At 40.6% G+C, this 19,927-nt stretch overlaps 1 protein-coding gene across 1 annotated transcript in view; it reads right to left on the bottom strand.

Moving 5' to 3' along the window:
- Nucleotides 1–19,927, bottom strand: part of ROBO1 (roundabout guidance receptor 1) — a 1,194,505-nt gene that overhangs the window by 375,161 nt on the left and 799,417 nt on the right. Inside the window, exon 4 of the mRNA XM_060234426.1 lies at nucleotides 9,413–9,739. Within this exon, the coding sequence (XP_060090409.1) occupies nucleotides 9,413–9,739 (327 nt within the window). The remainder of the gene's footprint in view (nucleotides 1–9,412; nucleotides 9,740–19,927) is intronic.

Raw genomic sequence — 19,927 nt, forward strand, 5'->3', positions numbered from 1 at the left:
GAAGATTGTATCTGGTTTTACAAAAACTTCTGTTAATAATACTGATCTCTAAGGTCCAATGTCCTGGAACTGGAGGAAACACCTGGATCCACCACGCTCATTATATGTTTCAGCAACATGGGAAAAGCTCTAGATTAATTTATGAGCATCCCACATCAGTAGCAACGCTGAGTCTGCTACCTGGACTAATAAGTGAGCCCCCCATTAGTAGTAGGGTCCTTACAAGCATTATCATGATCAGAACGCAAAATATTGTTTGTCTCCCCCTCAAAAATAGGAAAAACCGGATTAAGGTGGTTTAGATACAGCAAGTTGACCCCAGGCTTATGTTTCTATTGCATTCATAGTGGGGTATGGAACTCTATAGTGCCAGGCTTCAACCAAGCACAAGAAAGAATGAGCAAGCTGAGTAACTACAGCGCTTGCACAGACTACTTCTGGTTGTCAAAACCAGGAAATCATACACAGGGGAACAAAACTCTCCTGTGGGGCAAGACAACTCTGGGAGATATTTTTCCTGACATACCAATGTTCCAGGCTGATTATTCAGGTAAAGGTAGTATATGTTCAGGGATGAAAATAAAAGATCCCAACCTGTGGTTTTTCTTCGATAAGTGGGCCACTAATTATCATCCTGGGTACAGGAGAGGGGCATGTGTTGGGATAGGATTCTTAACATTCCCGGTGCAGGTGTTGCCCAAGCATTCCCGGGTAAAAAGGGAAGATCACCTCGGTCCCAGAGGCGGACAGTTAGGAACAAATTGTAAAGATGAAGTAATTGTGGGCCATCAGCTCTCAGATGATGCAGGCAGCTGCATAGGGGGAGGATTAATAACAGGTCTTTTAACATTAGGAGCCTATCCAGGAATAGTGGCACAAGAGAATCGTAAAAGCATAACAGGTCTGACCTGTAGACTAGAGAAAACGGTGAGTGCAACAGGGAAGGTCATCAGGGAATTGCAAACTGAGATAGAAGAATTAAGTCAAATCCAGCTACAACATCGGATGGCCCTAGACTATTTGTTAGCACAGCAAGGAGGATTTTGTAAGGTGATAGGAACACAATGTCATGTACAGTTTCATGATTTAAACAAAAGCATAGAAAGGCACCTACAATAAATGCAAACTACTTTAAAGGAAAATTATGAAGGAATACAAAGTCCCTGGAACTGGCTTACCTCCTGGTTACCAGGCTGGGGATGGCTCAAGAGCATACTGCAAATCGGTATGATCATAGTAGTAATCAGCATCATCTGTTGTTGCTGTCTCCACAGCTTACCAGTGTGCAGCAGTGCTTGCAAGTCAGCAATAAAGAAGCATACCAAGAAGGGACAAGCTCAGCTGATGGTTGCAAAGTTTGAGAATGTTTCAGCTCAGGTAAAAATAAAAGAGTAGGGATTGAGAGGAGTGAAATAATGAAATGAGCTGAAACAGAAGGAACCAAATGTAATGTCTTAGTGATTGTGAAGATGCAAGAAGCGGAACCAGGTACAAACAGTTAGTAACTATAGCACAGGTGTATTAGCCATTGTTAAAACGCAGAAGCATAAAAGAAATGACACTGTTGAACAGGCCATGGCAACAGTAAAGATTAATAGCAATAGAGACTAATAAGTAGCAAGTACGCAGGCGTAATCAAGTAATGAATATTAACTGACACACCCCACCTCGGGGAAAGGTAAATTTAAATGCACATGCAATGTATGTAATGGGAGGGGTACATGTCAAGGAGGGGGTGAAGTAGGCGTGCCGGGTAGCCTGTACCCTCTAAGTACCTCAGCCTACGGGGAAAGGAGGAGGGACTCATCGGCCGGGAGTAAAGGATAAAAGGGCATGTATGGAACTGATCAGGGAGCTCGTTGAAAAGCGACTCCCCTCTTTCTTGATATCAATAAAGTTGTATACTTTAAAGGAGACTCCCGACTGACAGCTGTTTTTCTTTGCATCTCCTGGAGGGGCCAGGGGAGGCGGACAGATTGTCTCCAACAAAGAGAGCTCCGGATGTTTTTCTGGTGGGATTACAAATAGAAAGCTTCCTGAAGCAAGATAGGACATTGTTGTGGTATTTGCTTTCAGCTGCAAGAACGTTGTATGTGGAAGCAAGACAAAATACCTGATAAGTGGGACTGGGTCTTAAAGGTTCTTAACTGGAGTGAAATGGACAAACTTACTAGAATCTTAAAAGAATATAATTTGGAGAACTTTAAAGAAGATTGGAATAAATTTCAAAACTATGTGGAGATGCAATGGAAGGTGAAGAGACATTTAGTGGTTTTTGATAATATTAACTGGACTCTAAAAGAGAAAAAGGACTGTGATTACTGAGTATTGTTTTATAAGTAGCTGAGTTTATGTAGTAAGTTTATGTGAGTTAAGGTAAGATTAAGATTTGAATAATTTTAGTGATGATTTAAAGACTATGAAATATATGTTTAATGTCTAACTAGTAATAATTGAATTTTTAAAAGTTCAAAGAAGAATATATTATGGCTATCTGATTAAATCTGTAATACTGAGGATTAAGAAGTAAGTAATGAGTAAAAGAATAAGAACAGTAGTTATATTGTAGTTAAGATAAAGTTGAATAATAACTTTTAGTTAAGATTCTGTATATGTGAATTTTTACTTTTAAAAGGTTTTTAATTTGATTTGTATACCAGCGGAGGTCACAATTTGGAGGGTGGGAGGGGTAAGAAATTGTGTAATGTATTAAGGAACTATATTTAGATTTTGATAGTAGAATACTTTTCATTTCTATTTTGCCTTCATGAAATTTTAGCAGTTGCTCATAAGTAACCCATTTCTCTTCCTGTGAACTTTGAGACAGCTTTATGACTTCAGTTGGCACTATCCAAAGCGGTTTCCTCTCATCACCATATTTACTATATTTTTTCCAGGTATTCAACAAAGTCCTCCTTACATAATGGTGTGGAAAAAAACCATCCAACTTTTCCTTCCCATAGTACATATACGCATGCCAACCAAAAACATTTCCATGGCCTTCTACTACCAATAGCTTTTTGTTAATCAAAGTCATCCAGTCCTTAATCCAAACCAAACAAACTGCATCATGGTATAACAATAAATCAAGTACTTGAAAGCCTCCTCTTTCTTTCGCATCTGACAGAATTTTCATCTTAATTCTTGGTTTTTTACCCACCCATCGATTATATACCGGGTCCAGTACAAAGTGTTGGTCATTACCTTTAAAGCCTTATATGGCCAAGGACCTGCCTACCTGAGGGACCGTCTTTCCCCATATGAACCCCAGAGAGCACTGAGGTCAGCCGGGAAAAACCTAATGACCATCCCTGGGCCGAAGGAGATTAAATACCAAAATACTAGAGCACGGGCATTTTCAATCGCGGCCCCTACCCTATGGAACCGACTCCCCGAGGAGGTGCGGGCCCTGCGGAACCTTGATCAGTTCCGCAGGGCCTGCAAGACCACCCTTTTTAAACTTGCACACTTGGACTGCTAAGAAGATCGGTAATTAAAGATCCGCCAATGCGGTTTGAAGACCTATACCGCTGAATAACTGTACTTATTGGATTGGTTTTAATGTTATTAAGTTTAATGTTTTAATGTTTTATATTGTTAAATCTAAAGGTTTTTATCTACTATTGTATGTTTTTATAAAATGTTGTTAGCCACCCTGAGCCTGCCGAGGTGGGGAGGGTGGGATATAAATAAAATTTATTATTATTATTATTATTATTATTATTATTATTATTATTATTATTATTATTATTATGGATTTTCATTGATAAGCATCACGTCATCCGCAAATGCTCTATATTTGTAGGAAAAACCTTTCAACTTCAGACCCTCTATCTCATTATCTTCATCAATTTGAGTCATTATAAACAACAGCGGAGGGTCATTATAAACAACAGCGAAGATAGAGGGCAGCCTTGTCTTGTACCTTTGCTGATTATCATATGTTCAGTCAAATCATCATTCACACAAAGTTTGGCTTGTTGTTCTGTAAAAATTGCTTTAATCATCCTTATAAAATCGGCTCCTAATTCCATTTTCCATCACTGCAAACATAAAATCCTAATTAAGATTATCAAAGGCTTTTTCTGCATCCGCAAAAAATAAAGCCACCTCTTTTTCTGAGTGTTTTTCATAGTACTCTACAATGTCTATTACTGTTCTAATATTATCTCTTATTTGCCTTCTGGGGAGAAATCCTGCTTGCTCCTGTTGAATAGAAATCTTCAAATGCTGTTTCAGTCGTTCTGCTAGAATTCTAGCATATATTTTATAATCATTATTCAGTATTGAAATCGGTCTATAGTTTTTAACATTCGTGGAATCTCTTTCCTCTTTCGGTATAAGTGAAATTACAGCTTCTTTCCATGTATTTGGTACCCTCCCCTCTTGCCTGATACAGTTCATCAATTTTTGAAGTTTGGGTACTAATACTTCTGTCAAAACTTTATAAAGTTTTGCTGAAAAACCGTCAGGACCCAGAGCTTTACCTACTTTCATTGAATAAATTGCTGCTTCAATTTCCATTTTCTCAATTGAATCATTCAAAAAATTTTCCATGCTTTTACTTAAAGGTTTCACTTTTATTCTTTGCAAATCGGCCTCTATTTTCTCTTTATTCACTTTTTGGCCTTTAAATGATTTGGCATAAAATTTGTAAAATTCCCTTTTAATTTCGGCTTGATCTAAAATTTCTTTACCATCTGAAATAATTTTATTTATAAATTCCTTCTCTCTTTTCTTCTTTAATTGCCAGGTCAGATACTTCCCTGGTTTGTTAGTGCCTTCAAAAGACTTCTGCTGCAACCTTTTTAAGTTCCACTCCACTTCCTTATTCAATAGGTGTCTCAGTTGGTTCTGTAGAATTGTAATCTCTCGCAATATTTTTTTTCTTCCCCGGTCTTTTCTTCAGGTCATTTTCTTTTCTGCCTATTTCTATTTGTAAGTCCTTCATTTGTTCTTCTTTAGCTCTTTTATCTTTCTTATTCAGTGAAATTAGTATTCCTCTCATAACAGCTTTATATGCATCCCATATGGTCTGAATTTTAACATCTTGATCTTCATTCATTTGGAAGAAAGCTTTAGTTTCTTTTTCCAGAGATTTCACTACAACTTTTTGCAGCAAATCTTCATTTAGTCTCCATCTTCTACACTTTTTCAGTCCTTTTGCTAACCACAATAATGGATTGTGGTCTGCACCTATTTTCAGAAGAATCCCTATTTTATTAGCAATAAGTCCCAGGTCCTTCGTAGACCATATCATATCAATTCTCAAGAAAGTGTCATGCCTTGCTGAGAAAAAAGTGTAATCTCGTACTTTAGGATTGAACTCTCTTCAAGTATCTTCCAAACTGTCTTGCTTTACTAATTCAAAAAAAGACTTTGGCAACTTGCCATCTTTATTCTTTTTATTTCCAGATCTGTCCACAGAGTTCTTAATGGTTCCATTAAAGTCTCCCATTAACATTACATGCTCATGTCATTTGGTCAAGTTGCTGTAAAATGTCTTTGCAAAAAGCATCTTTCGCCCCATTAGGGGCATATAGTCCCAGCAACAATGTCTTTTTTCTCATTAATAAACACCTCCACCGCAATATATCTACCTTCATTGTCTTTAAATTTTGGCTCCAGTTCTTTTTTAATATAAAAAACCACTCCCTTTTTTATTTTTTGCTAGCGAGAAAAATTCTTTTCCCAAAGCTTTGTTCCATAAAAATTTGTAATCCAATTGCTTAATATGTACTTCTTGTAGACAAATTATATTACATTTCTGCTTTTTAATCCAATGGAAAATTGCCTTTCTTTTTTGAGGTGAGTTAAGTCCATTTACATTCCAAGAGATTAATTTGTAATCCATAATGGTTTTTACAATTATTCTGTACCCTCGAAATCTTTATTGTCCACCAAAAATTCATTCATGCCTTGGGTGTCCACTATTGTTTTTCTCAGTCTATTATACTCAAAGCTGAGACCTTCAGGTAAAATCAATCTATATCTTATGCCCTTCTCTCTTAGCTTGTCAGTCAGTTTCTTGAATTGCTTTCTGTCACTGATGACCTTTCTCGGCAATTCCTTTATGATTCTCACTCTGCTTTCCTCCACAACCATTGGGCTACTAAACTGCTTGGTTAAGCTCCTTCCCACCACATCCCTTGTAGTAAATTTCACTACCACAACCCTGGGTAGCTTGCGCTTTCTGGCAAATTCTGAGTTGACCCTATATATATAGTCACACATACGTTCCACCTCAACTGGGTCTTCTTCTAGAAATTCAGCCAAAATTGTAACCATATACTTCTTCAAATTCTCTTGGTCAGCCTCTGGCACTCCCCTTAGAAGAATCATACTCTCCATCAATTCACAGTCTTGCAATATTGCTTTATCCTGCAATTTCTTGATAGTAGCATCTTGGTCTTTTATTTTAACTTCAATCTCTTCAGGGTTTTTTTGCTGTTGCTTGAGACTCTTTTTTAAGTTCCTCAATCCCCTTCTTAAATTCTTTCTTTACTTCTTCAGTACTAGAGTTGATTTCTTTGGTTATTTCTTTAGTTAATTTCTTTTCACTGCCCGTTATTAATTCCTTCATTGCCTTTAATAATCTTGTTTCCATAGCATCCAATTGTTCTTGGACTTGTTTAGACATTTTCCCTTCTCCCACTGAGGCTGCTCTTAAACGTGTAACTCTAGATCCCAGCTTCTGATCAAACATTACTGTCTGCCCACTGCTTATAATGGGATCGTAGTTGGTCTCACCAATCCACAATCCAATGGTTGCATTCAATAGATTGGAGCTTGCCCTTTCCTGCAAGGCCAAAATCGCCATCCTAGGAGCCTCCTAGCTCCAGATATTATTTTTTAAAGTTCTTAAATTCCCCAAAATGGCAGCCATGATGTTTTCAAGCCTCTGTTTTAAAAAGTTTTCCTTTTTCCCCTAGAGCTTAGTCTTTATTTCCAAATATATAGTACAAACTATTTCGCCATTTGAGGATGATTTCTCTTGGTTTTAAACATTTTTATAGTCCAAATCCAGTTTATTTTTAATAAAACATTGGCCTTTCTATAATGGCCTTCGATAATTCTCTATGGTTCCTGGTTCTGGAATATACCCGGATGTTTGGAGGTTCCTCTTCTTTCGCCACTTGCTTCCTGACTCTCTGGCAATGAAGTCCCATTCTCTATGATTGTAAGTCTCACAATACTTGAAGGAGTGGTCACTTCCTGCTTCGTCATGAGAGTCTGCAGCTTTGTTATGGCTGGTTTTTTTTTTTTCAAAACCACAAAAAAATTCCAAACAGCAAGTATTTTTCTGCACTTTACTGCTTTCTCTTAGCTCCAAAAATTCCACCTTTACCCCCTTCCACTTCTCCTTAATTTCTAACTTTGACAAATAGTTCTGGATCTTAGCACTTTTCTTTAAACAGTCTTAATTTGCTCCCGGAGTGATAGATAAGGATCTTTTACCTTAGCGCCATCTAATCTTGCTCATACCGTCCAGTTTTCCTTCAGAAGTTATTATAGTCTATAGAAGGCTGGAACCTTGATGAGTTTAAGTCAATTCAATGACTCCAGAGATTCTTTGTAGACGATGGGATGCAATCTCTCATCGGAGGTTCCTCAAAGCCGAAAAAAAACCCTCCTGGGGTCTCTTGTCAGCTAAAGTCTCTCCCCTTGAGATAACAAGCATGTCCTAGAAAAGTTCCTTTTCTAGAAACAGGTAGACAGCAGGCATTAAAATGCCTTTTATGTCCAAAACAAAGAACTCGTACTGCCCCTCTGTGAGAGACAGGTCAGCTCACCATGTTCCAAGCCATCATCATCTCAAAATCTTAATAAGAAACTTGGAATGGTACTGTTTTCTTTAATATCCAAACTATAATTGCTAAGCCCTTTATACTGCAATCTAAATCACTACCATTGTAGACAAGGACAGAAAATACACGTTAACTGACATACTTCAAAAACTCCCCATCAATGTATACTGTACTGAAACATGGAAGCATTTCACGAAAAACAAATATTGATAAAACACAATAACATTTGCAGGCTACAAAACACTTGTAAACCATACTTCACAAAAAAAAAAATTCAAATGCTAAATAGCATGTATATTTAAAATGGCATCTGTGACATCAGGATCCTTACATACTAAAATCTATTAAAGAATATGCAATAAATCATTCACAAAAAAACCTACGATAGCCATTTATAGAGTTTTTCAAAGGGGGAGGCATGTGAGGGAGCAACTGTATGTGTTGTTTAATTTTTTTTTTTTGAGAATAGATAGATTTAACAAACATACAGGTAAACATTTTACTGGATACCTCAGATCTGAAATATTCACAGCTCTTCTACGGCAATTTAAATATTACTTACAGTACTTGTAGCTGTGGGAAAACCTTTAAGGGTTGATGTGTCAAGCGAAAAACAGTGTTGAAAATATTTCATCAATCACACTCCATTTATACCCTGTGTCTTCCTGGCTCATGCACACCAATGTGAATGCCTACAGTTTGTATTACAGCAATGCACTAAGCATATTAATAATCTACCAATACAAGATCACTGGAATAAATAAATGAAATATGGGATGTGTTGCAACACTGCCTAGTAGATGCAAATGAGCACAAGAACAGCCAGATTCCATTTTGCAAATGGTTTCTCTCTTATTAAAAAACCCTCATAAATCACATATCTTCATTATAGCTTTATTTCAAATTTCAGTTTAGACCAGATTGTTTATTCTCAGAATTACAAACCGATAATGAGCACATCTGTTCTACCTGCTGTTTAACGTAGTTTATTTCTTCCCTGTCTATTCACATTTTGGCATGGATCCTAACCTTTTCTTTTGTTTTCACAGCACTATCCTTCACTGCAAGACAGTGCTCCACCACATGACATACATCTTCACTTTTAGATGCTTTCTGCTCATAAAAGATGCCAATGTGTGCGCATATAAACATTCCATACTCTTTTGGTAGAATATCACAGCTGCACAGTCATATTTATCAACATGACTTCTTCCTGTTTTTTTCTAATAGTATAATAATTGCTAACAAATTTCTATACCTAGAATTAAACTTGTTAGTCTTAAAGATGCCACTGGATTCAAACTTAGTTCTCATGATCTGTTTGTTAACAGTTACTTATGCATGTTGACTCTAACTAGCCCTTCCTGGCAACTAACCTCCACTCCACACACACACCTTCTCTCTACCTATATGTGAAGCTTGAGGAAGTTGGTTTCAGTGTATCTGAAGAAGTGTGCATGCACATGAAAGCTTATATCCACAATTAAACTTTGATGGTTTTAGAGATGCCACTGGACTCAAACACTGTTCTATGGGTACTCAAGTAACTTAACTGACAAAGTGATGGCTAGTGAAAGGAGTATGGGACAGAGAAAAAAACTTACTTGCTACTTCCAGTGATGCATTATGGCTCACAGCTTCCCCAAGGTAATTTCTTGCTACACAGACATAGACTCCTTCATCTGGCCTACTCTTGCGACCATGAACTATGCGTAAGAAAAATAAAGATCCACTTGGCAGCAACATCCGATGAGAGCGGGGATCATCTTTGTCAGTTTCAACCCTTTCACCTCCTTTATACCATTCAACAGTTGGTGCTGGCCTGCCTTCAGCCTTGCAGTTCAAAGTTGCTGGTTCACCTTTAGACACAATTAGATCCGAAGGATGTTCAACAATTCGTGGTGGGAAATCCTCTTGGCGAAGACGCGAACCTAAAAAGAAATAATGATAATAATTTTAGCATACATTTTCCTACTTCCTTAGATCTAACGGATAAGCTCAAGCTTTGAGTTATAAAAGCCTAGGTCATTACAACTGTATTTTATAAAGATTCCATGAAGATACATGAAAAAGGTAGAAAGGAAAAGAATCGTGCATGTATTGTTTGATGCATACACAACCTCCATGACTGTTGCAATTTCACCAAAACAGGCAGGTCACAGAATTTATATGCTTCCCTCAAATGAATTCAGTGATTTCTTGTAATACAGAATGTAGCTGCAATGGACTGCACTTTTAAAAGCTTCAGAGTGCTGTGTAAACAGATAAAGAACTGTGAAGAGTTAATTCTTCAGAGAGCCAGAGAGCTTTCAGTGACAGGCTGCTCCACGCAACATGATTGGTTAGCATCAGCTAAACAGAGAAAGTCTGGAAAGAGCTGCATGATGAGGAGAGATTAAATCAGATTTCTGCCTTGACTGAGCTGAGTACTATCAGTCTGATTTCAGCCTTAGCTGAGAGCAGTTTAACACGAACAGAGACCTGGGAGAAAGTTGGCAGGATAGTTTGGGAAGTAGGCAAAGACTTCCATTTGGGTCAAAGAAAGGAGATAGATCTTCTAGAGAAATAGCCAAGTCACCAGAATCTTTGAATACAATAAATATGAGGACTGGAGCTGTGAGTGAGCATGATAGATCTTTCTGCAAATCTGAAAAATACCTGATAGACCAGGGGTGTCAAACTCATTTGTTATGAGGGCCAAAACTGACAGAAATGTGACCCCGTCGGGCCATATGTGTCGGGCCAGGCCATTTTATATGTAATGTCAGGTAGCAGAGATATAAACTTTATAAAAGACAAACACAATTAAAGATTTTTAAAAACTTAAAACAAAACAAGCTTAAAAGATTAGCACTTGTTGGTCTTAAAGGTGCTTTTTTCTCTCCCATGCGATCCAGGGAACTGGGCTTTTTCCTTCCTTTCCCAGGGGACCGGGGGGGAGCCTCAGCCAATAGAAGGAAGAGAGGCTTAGCTCAGTAGCTCTGCTGTGCAACTGGGAGAGCCTGTCTTCAGTTTTCTGTCCCCTCCTCAGCCCTGACCAAGAAATCTACAGGAATTTCACAACATGGAGCTGGCAATCCTTATCAGGTTCAGGCCTGACCCCAAAGATTCCTCCCTCAAAGGCCATAATAGGTCTGAAAGGGGTCCTGCCCGCTTCTCCTGCCAGTAAAAGGAATACTGTAGGCTACCTAGCAACAGCCAATGAGGCAATCCAGTTTTTAAAGCTACGGACACTCCTTTTATCATTTTTTAAAATTCCCAGTATATGTGTGTATTTTCCTGCAAACCAGGGGTATTTTTCAGGTTTGTAGAAAGGTCTATCACAGGGGTGTCAAACATGCGACCCAGAGGTTGAATCAGGGCCCTGGAGGGCTCCTATCATACCCCTGAGCAACTGGCTGTTTGCTTTTTTCTCCCTCTCTTGCTTCCTTCTGCATCACAGCCTGCTTTGCCAGGATTACTCAATAATACAGGAGCTACAGAGCAAAGTCTCCATTTTTTTCATTGGCTGAGGCTCCTCCCTTGGGGAAGGGGGGAGGAATAGCTGCCGCAACCACTGCTGCTGCTGCGGGGGGGGGGGGAGGAAGTAGGCAGGAGGCCTTGAGAGGAGCAGAACGAGAAAAAAGTAATGAGGTGGGAAGGCAGAAAATTGAGTGATGGGGTTGGGGCAAAAAGAGAGAGGAAGTGACAGACATGGAGGGGAAAGAGAAAAAAAGGGAGACAGGAGAGAGAAAGAATGTGAGACTGTTAGGAGGAGAAGGGAAGAAACAACAGTGGGGTAAATGGGATAGCCACCCTGCAAGTTTCTTGCGGGTCCCCACTTGCTGTTTTTAATTATGCACAAAACCCATCTGACAGCAAATGCAGTTTCAAAATGTTTTCATATGCTTCCTATGTACAGTCCCTATCAGGAAGCAGGCTACAGCATTTTGGACAAGATGAAATTTCAAAACAGTGGGGTAGCTCCTACTGTATCATTGCACAAAGTCTGAAGCCTTGCTTTAGACTAAGGCATTGGGAGAGTTTATGTTTACCTGTCAAGCATTGGAATTATATGCCATTGTGACCTAATAATAACTATTCATCTGTGTAGACTGAGTGTCTACACAGGGCCAAGGGGCAACTCCTCACACAGTCCACTCACAGGGAAGTTTCAGTATAATCATACCGGGTGCATTGTTCTCAAAGACTCCTTAGACTGGAGGATGGTTTGATCCAACCTAGTGTCAGGGGCAGCTTTCCCCAACTGCAATAATCCAACTTCCAAGTTACCATTGCATTCCAATTTTAAAAAATCTAAAACTGATTTCTGGACACTGAAACCACTTTTTACAGGATTTTAGAAGATATCTTTGAGTGATGTTAATTTTACCAGTTACAGAGATGCCACATAAATATTGTTTAAGCTGTTTGAGTGTGTGTGGGGGGTGGGGACTATATATTAACTGAACAGTCCACAAGTTGTATAACTCCTTTACTATTGGATTTCATCCAATTGTGAATTCATGCACACACAGACACCTCACACTAAATCATATCTTCAGACACTGTATCCAGCCTATGGAAATACTTTAGCATCGGTAGTGTTGTAGAGTTCTAAGGTAATTTTTAGAGGATGAAAGTCTGTATGTAAAGCTAAAAGAACATGCTAAACCCACACATTTCGCTGAAGAACCACAGTTGTCATCATAACACCTAATAGCAAAGCAACTAAGTTATGTGGCAGTCATTAAAACTGCAAAACTAGGACCCACAGAGACAGATGTTCTCAGATGTACTCCTCCTAAACAGTACCAAACAGTTCAAAAACTGAAATAAGGTTAAGTACCAGAAAATCTGAAAGAAGCCAAAGCCAGAAATAGATCAATATATTTTAAAGCAAGGGGGAGTCCTGCCACAATATCAATGATATCAGATACCACTGGGGAACACAATAATCAACAACACAATTCAGGCCATAACAATCTTTCAAATGCTGCTGTGGCAGTTCAGAGTGCTTTTTAGTTAAGGTAAGATGAGTCTTACCTTACCTAAGAGAAGGAGGAAGACCCACCATGATGAACAAAGGAAGTCCTCAGCTTACAAGACCTGAGCAAGTCTGTTAATAACAGACATTTTGGAAGCCATTAATTCATAGGGTCTTCATTAGTCAGAAATTACTTGAAGTCACACAACACATATACACAAGACGAGGCTTTCTAAAACTGTGATCAGGCCATCTTTTTAAACTTTTTAAAAATGTTAAAGAACATTTAAATTCATTTCCACATCAAACATCTGTTCTGTGGCAAGGTATACAGAGGCCTTGTGCACAGTCACTTGTATACAACTTGCTAAGCACAAAGAATTGTGGACTGGGACAAAAACCAATACTATTATTACAGAAGAAAGCAAGAAAGCCATCAACACATACAAAGGGCTTATCTAAACTAAAGTGGTAGGTAAAAAATAATCTTAGAATTAGCAAGGTTAATTCATGCTTATAGGTTTCATAGTTCAAATAGCCACTTTACAAGTCAAGTCTAGACATCCTGAATTTTTGAGCTTGGCTCATAAAGATATTTGTTCCCAGTGCCATGAAAATAGATCTTCCTGATAGTTCCTCATGTTATGTCAATGGCTTTCCAGGTTCCCCTCAGCTATCTCTTAAGAAATGCTAGTAGGTCTAGCTAGAGACAATGGAATTAGGGTTGCCAAATCCAATTCAAGAAATATCTGGGGACTTTGGGGGTGGAGCCAAGAGACATTGGGGTTGAGCCATAAGCAAAGTTGTGACAAGCACAATTGAACTCCAAAGGGAGCTCTGGCCATCACATTTAAAGGAACCACACACCTTTTAAATGCCTTAGAAATAATGGATGGGGTGCCTTCATTTGGGACTCATAGAATTGGACTCCCCGGTCCAATCGTTTTGAAACTTGGAGAGCATTTTGAGGAGAGTCATCAGATGCTATGCTGAAAATTTGGTGCATCTACCTCAAAAACAGCCTCTCCAGAGCCCCAGATATCACCAGATCAATTCTCCATTATACCCTATAGCAGAGGTCCCCAACCCCTGGGCCGGGGACTGGGACCAGGCCGCAGCCTGTTTGAAACGGGCCGCGAAGCCTCACCACACACACACCCTGTGGCACCTCCTCTTCCCCTGGTTTTCACCATTTTAAGGATGGGGAAGGGAAGGAGGCAAGGGCAACTCGTTCACTATTGCTGCAGTGGTTTTCCCACTCATCAGCTGATCGACGGCGGGGAGGGTGGTCGGCCTTGGAGGTGCTTCACGGCCACTTCCTCAGCCTTAAAATGGTGAAAACAGGAGGAGGCAGCAAGGCTGCGTGGGGCGGTGGTGAAGGAGGGAGGAGGAAATGGGGGGGAGGTGGCAAGGCTATGTGAGGGTGGCAGCAAAGGAGGGAGGAGGAAAACAGAAGGAGGTGGTGAGGCTATGCAGGGAGTGAAGGAGGGAAGAGGAAATACAGGGGGTGTATGCAGGGGGTGAAGGAGGGAAGAGGGGGTTATGCTCAGCTTAATGCAACAACTGGGGGGGAGGCTGAATTGGGTGCCCCCATCCTCCCGGCCCTGGGGCTGTGGTCGGCAGGCTGGCCCTGGGGCTGGTCCCCAGGGCCTAAAAGGTTGGGAACCATTGTCCTATAGGAATCGCTCTCCATAGGGAATAATGAGGTGCCCAGCAGACATCCCCCCACCCCGTTTCTGACAACTCTGAAGCGGGGGAGGGCCTGCTCCCACCTGAGGATTGGCATCTCTACTACAAATTGCTGAACTTCCAGCTTCTTCAGAGTAACACAGAACAACAAGAGGTTCAAGTTTACCTTTCCTATGCAAGCAACCTCTGAAAAGATTGTGCAACCAACAAAGAGTCTGGGCTGCTTTCACAGCCACTGGGAGCAGCCATGTTGCATTCCTGCTCCCCCTGCTCCCATTCAGCCTTAAAGACACAGACACACCATCCCAAAAGGAAGCCTTTCCAAGGGGAGTCTGAAGCCTCCGGAGGTGGAAAGGCACATGGTGGCTGTGAGGTGGGGTTTCCCCCTGCTGACCAGTTGACTGGGAGTGCAAAGGAGCCTGGGAAAGCGAGAGAACCCCCACTGGGACCTGGGTATTGGCAAACCTAAATGGATTGTGCAGGAATTACCAAAGAGGCTTCAGGAAAGAAAATTCTAGAGACTTCAGAAAAAGCTTCACGGATATGGTTTGACCTGGTCAGTGGGTGCAGAAAAGAATGGTGGTAAAACTCAGGGGAGCAAAGAAGAAACTCTTTTGTGCTATGTCTATCAGAGCAGACAGAACTCTTAACTGAAGTCTGGAGAAGGCCGTCATTTAACCATGTGCTGTCCTGGAGAGTTGGAGGAAGATTTAACATACTAATAACTCTGTAGAGATTCGTAACTTTCTAAGATAAAGGTATAGAGAGAGAGAAGGACAGAGGATTTGAATTTTACCAATATCTTTTGAAGCCCTCGCTCAATCTAGTGCTGTGCTAAAAGTAGACTTGTGAACTTTTTTTTAAAATAAATACTTTGTAACTTTTGATGCTGGTAGTAGTTTTTTGTACCACATAGGCCTCCACTGTCTTGGACATGATATTTTAGGTAACTGGAAAAAAGCCCAAAGGAAAAAGGCCCCATGGACATAAATGCTCACAAGAAAAAAGTCCACATGGAAACATGCCCACATGGGGAAATGCCTAAATGCAAATAAACCCACATGGAAAGAAATCCATGCGGGAAGAAGTACATACTGAAAGAAACCCACATGGAAAAAAGCCCCCATGGAAAAATATGTAAAGCACCATAGATGTTTATACTTGTGCAGGCCCGGTGCATGGGAGTAGGCCAAGTAGGCGGCTGCCTCGGGCGCCACTTGGCCTAGGGGTGACATGAGGCACCCCTTCTCCCCGCACTGACTGCTGTCCCCTCCCCGCGCCTACCACCATTTGCCTTCTTGCCATTTGCATCCTCGCCATTTGTCCCCTGCCTGCTACCGCCGTCCCTTCCCTGCCATCCCCTCCCTGTGGTCACCATTCGCCTCCTCGCCATTCACCCCCTGCCTGCTGCCACCATCCCCTCCCCACTCCCCATCGTCCCCTCCCCATGGCCACCATTTGCCTCCCCGCCCCTTGCCACTGTCCCCTGCCTGCTGCTGCCGTCCCTTTCCTGCCCCCCCATGCTGGCTGCTGGCTCAGCTCAGTAGTCGGGGGGGGCGGTGCTTGGCAGTGACATCATAAGCCTTCCTTGCTGCCATTTCCGCAACCACCACATGCAATTTTACTAAACAACTCTGATATATTGTCTTACATATATTACGTATTCTCCTGTTATATAATACAAAAGATAGATTGGTGATCAGGATTCTGAAACCTCTTCAAGAGGACACAAATTCCCTGATTAGTATTTAATTTTTTCCCTAACCATAATTTTTTTTTTTGAATGTCACTATGTTTCAGAAACAAGAAATGCAGAGAATTTTCATTTATAAACCAATGACACCCAAAGCTTGCAGTAAATATGGAGCTATGAGGCTCTGCTCCACCATCCACTAAGTCTGCTGTGGAGAAGGCCGCCAAAAGATTTGCATGTACATCTCTCCAACTTTCCCAGCATCTGAAATTGGCTGGCTGCACTGGCAGCAGTCATGAGGCTGGTAAGTCCAAAGCTGGTCACTAACTACATAGATCCCTAGGATCTTTAATTTTCTTAAAAGCTACCGCTTTGTATTTAACAAGCAGGACAAGAGTTTAGGACTAGGTACAAAATCATCATGCACAACATCATAATGCTAAAATGAGGGAAGGAAGGGACAGAAGAGACCATATGCACTAGGTCTGAGTTTCCTCAAATAATAGGATAACATAAAATATAATAAAGTAACACTATGGGGAAAATCACAAATAAATACTGGTGATAATTTAATAATTAAACTGCAAAGTTATGTTAAGCAATGTAACATGATGATTCAAGCAAATTACAAATATTCTGAACAACTACAATGTATAACTGTTTGTTTTCTATGGTGTATGAAATGAAAGTAATATAACCTAGTATGAAATGTCCCATTTTCCCATGAAAAAACTTGTTAAAAATACAGTTTCTATAAGAACCTGTCATGAATCTTCTGATGGTTCTTGTATTTTCCTGATTGTCTTCAATTCAAACATGCAGTGAAGCTTTTAAAAACTTACTATATAATAATCACACTTAAAGAAGTTATTTAAAGAGCTTTGGTTTATGCGAGCTATTAGCTCCCCTGACACAAAAAAAACTAAAGCAAAACTTTAGGGGTAATTTTGTGGAGACATTTATACATTTAGAAAACAAAATATTTCAAATAGCCTTTTAAAGGATTAGTAACAAATCCCTGATGGAATGCAGTCAACCTCAGTCATATTTAAACTTTAAAGTCAACTCTTCCAACATTGACTAAGCATTAGTTAACATTAGGTTAATGAGGCAAAAAGAATATAAGGTGCAGTACTTTTGCAGGTAAATCAACATGACCCCTAACAGAATTTGTAATCTAAATGAAGAGTATGACAAAAAGATTTCAAAATATAATTGTTCTTGGGGAATACCTGGATGTGAACAGCAGAGTACTCTGTATTTTCTGTTTCTCTTTAACATATAATTTTTGTGTTTTGTGCTGGTTTAGTTTTAAACTAAGTTTTCATTTGAGGTTATGGATTTCTGTATAAAAGAGGGAGTGGGGTTCAGTAGCCACTACAGCATGAAATGTGTTCGGCCAGGGGTGTTGAACTCATTTGTTACGAAGGCCAGATCTGACATAAATGGGACTTCGTGGGGCCAGGCCATGCATATCATAAAATGTAATGCCAGATAGTGGAGAGAAAAACTTTAATAGGATACGGAGGGGAAAAAAAGATATTTTTAACTTAAAATACAAACATGCTTAAAACTCTTGTGATGTTTTGTTTAAAATAGAAAGGTGGGGGAATAGTGGGATTTGGCAATGCAATTTTAAAAATAAAACAAGAAAAAGTGCAAGGATTATAGCAGAAACTAAAAATACAAACAAAAAATATAAAATGCTCTGGGCTTAAGAAAACATGAAATGGATGCACATTACAAGCTTCTCCCCCTGCCCCCAGATCTAGCAATGACTCTTCAGTGTAATATCCCCCTTTGGCTGTGGATTCCCAGGCTAGAGTACTTACTAGAGTTGCCAGTCCCCAGTTGGGTGCAGGAGAACCCCAGGTTCCATGATAAACCAACCTCTAATGATTATAGAAATGAACAAAATAAACAACAAATATTCTCAACACTATAATTTCAAAAATACACAAGAACAGTACTCAACAAAAAGGACAACAATTGATATGGGACAAAAAACCTAATTACGAAAATCTCAAGGTAACTTAAAAGGACTCAGTCCAATATTTTCAAACCAAAAATATTGAGTCAAAGTCCTCTAAAAGGACTTATACATTGTATCCTTAATGCGACAGTTAAGTTGTCCCTGTTTCACTGATACTTCTTCCAGCTTAATTTCAAGGCCTCAGAACATGGCAAGAAAGCTTAAATATTCTCTGGTGTGATAGTTCAACCCTTGCCTGGGATTCTCCTGCACTTTACTTGTCCATGTATTCTTTTAGGTTGCTTAATCCCTAGTTGGGGGATGAGGATCCCCTGGTTTGGAGGCCCTCCCCCCACTTCAGGGTCAACAGAAAAGGGGGAGAGGGAAATATCTGCTGGGCATTCCATTATACTCTATGGAGATATGATTCCCATAGAGTATAATGGAGAGTTGATCCGTGGGTATCTGGGGCTCTGGGGGGGCTGTTTTTTGAGGTAGAGGCACCAAATTTGCAGCATAGCATCAAGTGCCTCTCCTCATAACACGCAAAGTTTCAAAAAGATTGGACCAGGGGATCCAATTCTATGAGCCCCAGAAGGTGCCACTATCCTTCATTATTCCAAATGGACAGAAGGCATTAATAATAATAATAATAATAATAATAATAATAAACATTTTATTTATATCCCGCCCTCCCTGCCGAAGCAGGCTCAGGGCAGCTAACAACATAATCAATCTGTACAATAAGTTATACAACAAATTTTAAAATCAACATTCAACTTAAAACATTCCAATTTAAAATTAACATTTCTGGTGCTATTCTATTAGATGCAAGTATGTATGATGGCGAAATCACTTAAGATGAGTCCATCAATCATTCAGTCAGGTAAAGGCCATCCTAAAGAGGAAGGTCTTGCAGGCCCTATGGAAATGTTCAAGGCTCCGCAGGGCCCGCACATCCTCCGGGAGCTGGTTCCATAGGTGTGGAGCTGCAATGGAGAAGGCCCATGTGCGAGTATTCTTTAATTTTGCCTCCTTCGGCCCGGGGATACTCAATTGGTTCTTCCCCATTGACCTCAGTGCTCTCTGGGGTTCATATGGGGAGAGACGGTCCTTCAGGTAGGCAGGTCCTCGACCATATAGGGCTTTAAAGGTAATAACCAGCACTTTGTAGCGAACCCAGTATACAACTGGCAGCCAGTGCAGTCCGTGTAGCCCCGGCTGTATGTGCTCCCATCTAGGGAGCCCTAATAACAGCCTAGCCACCGCGTTCTGCACTAGCTGCAGCTTCCGGGTTCGGCACAGAGGCAGCCCCATGTAGAGGGCATTACAGTAATCCAACCTTGAGGTGACTGTTGCATGGATCACTGTTGCTAGGTCCCGACGCTCTAGGAAGGGGGCCAACTGCCTTGCCCGCTTCAGATGAAAAAACGCCGACTTGGCAGTGGCTGCTATCTGGGCCTCCATTGATAGTGAAGGCTCCAGTAGAACTCCCAAGCTCCTGACTCGGTGCGCCGCCTTCAGCGGTACACCGTCAAAAACCGGGAGAGGAATTTCTCCTCCCAGAGCGCCACGACCCAAGCAAAGGACCTCTGTCTTCGTTGGGTTCAGCTTCAACCCACTCAGCCTAAGCCAACCTGCCACAGCCTGCAATGCCAGGTCTAGATTCCCTGGGACGTAGTCAGGCTGGCCATCCATTAGCAGATAGCAAAAGGTGTGCAGACCCTTTAAATGTGATTGCCAGAACCCCCTTCTGAGTTCCACTGTGCTTGTCAAACCCTTCTCCCAGCTCCACCCCC

Source organism: Heteronotia binoei, chromosome 3 (assembly GCF_032191835.1).
Source record: "Heteronotia binoei isolate CCM8104 ecotype False Entrance Well chromosome 3, APGP_CSIRO_Hbin_v1, whole genome shotgun sequence".
NCBI classification, from domain to species: Eukaryota; Metazoa; Chordata; class Lepidosauria; order Squamata; family Gekkonidae; genus Heteronotia; species Heteronotia binoei.